Source organism: Penaeus vannamei, chromosome 2 (assembly GCF_042767895.1).
Source record: "Penaeus vannamei isolate JL-2024 chromosome 2, ASM4276789v1, whole genome shotgun sequence".
Classification (NCBI taxonomy): domain Eukaryota; kingdom Metazoa; phylum Arthropoda; class Malacostraca; order Decapoda; family Penaeidae; genus Penaeus; species Penaeus vannamei.
In genome coordinates, this window is record NC_091550.1 from 3,151,006 (window position 1) to 3,156,005 (window position 5,000).

Sequence of the window (5,000 nt, forward strand, 5' to 3'; positions counted from 1 at the left end):
TACAACCTATGGTTATTGGTTATCACAATTTATATACAGTCATTTCAGATGAAGGTACAGATATTATGGAATACTAGGTCACAATTTGCACTATGAGGAAATAACTAATGAATGCAGAGTATTTTAATTACTTTAATCTATCAACTTAAAAAATTCAATTCTGAACTAATGAAGAGCACCATCCAGGAAAGGAAATCCCCAAATGACACAACAATTTTATAACATCTGAATATGAAACAGGAAAGTTATAGAATGCTGCCTAAATACACTTATTTAAATAGAAAAAAATAACCTTATGCTCTTAAAGGCAGGATAGTATACAAACACAAGAGAATTCTTTTTTTTTTGTTTTTTTTTTTCTAGCTTTTTTTTGTGCATCAGGGCAGTTTCCTTAAAAATCACCAGGTAAGAAATCTCAATAATCAATATCTTTGAGATATCAAGCACACTCAAATAAACATACTAAATATGCCTGTATACTTGATGCACACTGACTCGTCCTCTACACTTCTCCTCCCTGTCCTGATAGTCCGACACACTATTATCCTAATGTACATCACAAAATTTATTTTCACTCACGGGGAGTAATGTCACAGTAATTTATGGGGTTGAAAAGGAAAAATGCCATTATTAAGTAGGAGAGAAAACTAAGAAAATTATGTCCAATGTCTCTGAACATTCAATGGAATTCTTAAGCATGATAAAAAATGAAACTGAAATTAAGATGCCACCTGAATGTGGGAAAAACACCACAGCTTAAACTATGACAACTTAGCATTGGTTAAGACCAATCTATTCAGGGTAGGCTGGTGAGGAGATGAGATCGTAGGTGTGTACATATAATTGGCTCGCACTGTTGCCGACCTGAGAGGTGTGATACCTGGCAGCTTACGAACTACCAAGCCACGTGGAGAAGCATTGGTGTGGATGGGCGAGTCTCCCTCGATCTTGATTTCGTTTCCAAGATCATCAACCAAAGCACCATTCGACTGTTGAATAGAAATACAATCATCATTTGCTGAAATCATGCATAGCTTGTATTTTTTAGACATTTAACACATCAAAAATGCATTTTCCCTTAAAATTATAAAGTTTACTTTTCTTGAACTCACCTGTAGACTAATTTCTGTCATGGTTGAGTCAGGTAGGATATACTCAGGCTCCTCAGTAGAAGTGACTGGACTGCGCTTCAAGGTTTGTGCAGTAAAAGCAGGGCGGGCCTGGGAATGGTTCATGGCCGAGTTTGCCACACTTGTCGACAAAGGTGTGCGTCCATTCTGCACAGGCTGGCGAATATGTTGCTGTTGCTGCGACTGACTGACAATAGTCTGAGCTCCTCTCTGATAAAAAAAGAAAGAAACAGGCTAATTAGATAGTCCATAAAGTAAATCTAATAAATGCATCCACCAATAACCTCCATCTTCAACTTTGTGAACTACTGAGGTTTACAAACCTTGACAGTTCCAACAGGGGTAGCGGGGGAATCAACAGTAAGGGGATCAACTTCTTCATCTTCGTCCTCATCTTCACTACATGACGAAATGCTTCCAGTGGATTCAAATTTCATCTCGCCACATTCTAATGCTTCCAACACCTCTGTAATATAAAGGAATATAAATTAATAACACTATATGGAACTGAAAAAGCTATTTTCACAGCAAAATCACAACCAAAAAAAATAGCTGCATAAAAACCCTGAACACAAAGTGTAAGTTTTCAAGTTCACATACCTGGGTGTGCCATGGCATCTTTGATACCTTGCAAATCCTTCTTGCTCCACTTCTGCACTTCTTCATCCATTTTGTGAGCTTTGGCAGGATTCAAGGCCCACAAACAACCTTTGCGCTGATTGCTTCCAGCCACTAAAAAGAACAAAAAAGAGGTCTTTGAAAATGCTTGCTAGGTATTCTTAGATGTCCATATACTAATCTCTTACAAAGTATATGCAAAGACAAGTCTATGGAAAAACTATACATATACCTATAACAAGTCATAACTTTATATAAAACTGGCATGCCTAGAAATGTGAAGTCATTATCTTACCAACTGGTTTTTCGATCTTCTCAAAGCATTTGTTGAGACTAAGGTTGTGACGCACCGAGTTCTTCCAGCCATTGGGTGCAGTCCGGAAGTAGGGGAAATGCTCGCTAAAAATAAAAATAAAACTGTTAGCACTACTATTCATGATTTACATACTATAAATAATATGCAAATATGCCATAAAAACATATATACTTCAATATGTAAATTATATATATATATATATATATATATATATATATATATATATATATATATATATATATATAGGTATAATATGTATATAAATATATGTATAAATATATATATATATATATATATATATATATATATATATATATATACACACATAAATAATGTATATATGTATGAACAACTCATTGCATCTCTCTACACCTACAGTGTACGTGGTTTCCTACATGTGTGCATGTGTGAGTATTTGATAGAGGGAGAGCAATATGAGAGAGAGAGAGAGAGAGAGAGAGAGAGAGAGAGAGAGAGAGAGAGAGAGAGAGAGAGAGAGAGAGAGAGAGAGAGAGAGAGAGAGAGAGAGGATACGTGTGTGTGTGTGTGTGTGGGGGATGGAGGGAAGGAGGGAGGGAGAGAGAGAATACGTGTGTGAGTATGTGCATGTTTGTATATGTGTGTGTGTGTGTGTGTATATATGTGTGAGTGTATGTGTGTGTGTATGTGTATACATGTGAGTGTGTGTGTGTGTGTATGTGTATACATGTGTGTGTGTGTGTGTGTGTATACATGTGTGTGTGTATACGTGTGTGTGTGTGTATACATGTGTGTGTGTGTGTATACATGTGTGTGTATAAATGTGTGTGTAAGTGCGCGCGCGAGTACGCTGTTTAAATTTAGTTGAACAAAGACCAATTTAGCCTGCATTATCATATGTCCGATAAAAAATTTACTATGCACAATTAAAGGTTCAAGAAAATCAATACCTACAACTTTAAACAACTTTCCCAAATAAAAAAGAGAGGAATATAAATAACAAACATGTGGCGAAGCTCCTCTGATTAACAAAGCAAAATACCAACGTTTTTACCTCCCTCTACCTCTTGGCAACACCGCATTTCTCCACGCGTGTACACTTTACAAAGACGATTTCCTCCCCCCCCCCCTCCTAACCAAGACGGGCAAGAATATAAGGCAAACGTCAACTTGAAACAGTAACAAGGAGAAATATCTAGACCTTAACGAAAGCGGCGTTCCTGGGCGAATAGGCACGGCGCAAGGGGAAAGGAAACCAGCATTTGCTCTTCCGTTTAATGCTGAATACAATATCGATCAGTTTCGCTTTCCATGCCGTTCCCCCCCGTGTATCACTAGCCTACTCCCGGTGTACTTTTAAACGCTGCCAGCAAAACTTACGCAAAAAAACAACTGCACAAGACCGAAATGTTTCTCTAAGTTTGTGCTAAACATTTAGAAAATGGGATAAAAATTAAGTGTTCATTGTAGCGGGGTTCAGCCGACAAGAGGGTGGACGGGTAGACTTCTTTGTGCGAACTCGCAAAAAGAAAGAAAATCGAGCCTTAACGTTAGTTTTGCTCCTGCTATACTGCATGCATGTATGCATATAAACATACAACGAAAATACACACAAACATCTATAAAATAATACACGCATACAGTTTGCTTAAACGTTAGCTTCAAACAATGTGAAACAAGTCGCTAACCATTTCGCTTCCAAAAAAATCAACTGCAGTAATCTAAAGTCATTAATACGAATCAACAAATAAAAACGTCCTTTGAAAAACGCCAATTTCTTCTATTCCTCTTTCCGTGTAACGTTGAGCTTCGAATGTGGGGTTAGGGTGGCGGGAGGCTATGGGGAGGTAGTTTATGGGGGGAGGGGAGGAAAGGGAAGGGAGGGAGGGAGGGAGGGAGAGGGGGAGCTGAGTGAGCGAGAGAGGAGGGGTGGACACGGATGCAGGAAAGAGGGGTAAGAATGAGAATGGGAAACGAGACCCGTGAGGAAATAATACACAGGGTAAGAGAGAAGGGAGGGAAAGTGGGAGAGGAGGGGAGGGGAGGGGAGGGGAGGGGAGGAGAGGGGAGGGAGATGGGAGGAGAGGAGAGGAGAGGGGAGGAAGATGGGAGGAGAGGAGAGGGGAGGGAGGGAGAGGAGAGAGAGAGGGAGAGAGAGAGAGAAGAGAGAGAGAGAGAGAGAGAGAGAGAGAGAGAGAGAGAGAGAGAGAGAGAGAGAGAGAGAGAGAGAGAGAGAGAGAGAGAGCGAGCGGGGGAGCGAAAAAGCACGGAGACAATGACATTAACGATACAACCAAAAGCCGTGCACAGTAAATGGAGGAAGGAAGACTAGAGGAGCGCAAAGGGAACACAGCATAGACAGCGATGCGGGTGTGGAAGGATAGTGGCCGGTGGTGGAGGTGGTCGCAGGCAGGAAGGAAGCTCGGTTTAAATTCGAGCCCTGCCATGGAGACTCGCAACAAAGAAAATGACACGAGATGCCTTGGCGCCCAAAACAAACGGAACGATGATGTTGCCAAGGAATAAAAAAGCAATGGTGTGACACTACATTTGAAAAAAAAGAAAGATCATTTGAAGACAAAGTCGGGCGTTCGGCGGTTGTGGGCTCACGGGAGGACAAGGGAGGTACGGGGGAGGGGGGAGGGGGAGGCGGCAGCTGGCGGGCTCAGCCGTTATCACAAGGGAAGCCACATGGTCAAGCTCAGCTGTTCTACGATCAGCTGAGGAAAAACACCTTTTATTGACACACCATCTGCCGACCTACCTACTGACCGTGCCACAGTAGTAATCCAAAATGTACAGCCCATTTCGCAAGAACAAAAACGTATTGTTTCCAATGCTTTTGACAATCACAAAGGAAAGGTTTATTCTAAAATAAAATCAAACGACAATCTAATAGTACTAAAGACAAACCAGCGACTTACAACAAACTTCACAAATAGCGCGCGGGCGATTTT

At 40.7% G+C, this 5,000-nt stretch overlaps 1 protein-coding gene across 2 annotated transcripts in view; it reads right to left on the minus strand.

The window, feature by feature from the left end:
* The window catches only part of jumu (jumeau), a 17,244-nt gene that overhangs the window by 1,392 nt on the left and 10,852 nt on the right, over window positions 1-5,000 (minus strand). For both annotated transcript variants that reach the window (XM_027382286.2, XM_027382287.2), the window contains exons 5-9: window positions 2,044-2,147; window positions 1,731-1,862; window positions 1,454-1,596; window positions 1,113-1,340; window positions 1-989 (exon numbers count right to left, since the gene is read on the minus strand). The exon at window positions 1-989 is cut by the window's left edge and continues 1,392 nt beyond it. In XM_027382286.2, the coding sequence (XP_027238087.1) occupies window positions 762-989; window positions 1,113-1,340; window positions 1,454-1,596; window positions 1,731-1,862; window positions 2,044-2,147 (835 nt within the window). In that variant the 3' untranslated portion in view covers window positions 1-761. The remainder of the gene's footprint in view (window positions 990-1,112; window positions 1,341-1,453; window positions 1,597-1,730; window positions 1,863-2,043; window positions 2,148-5,000) is intronic.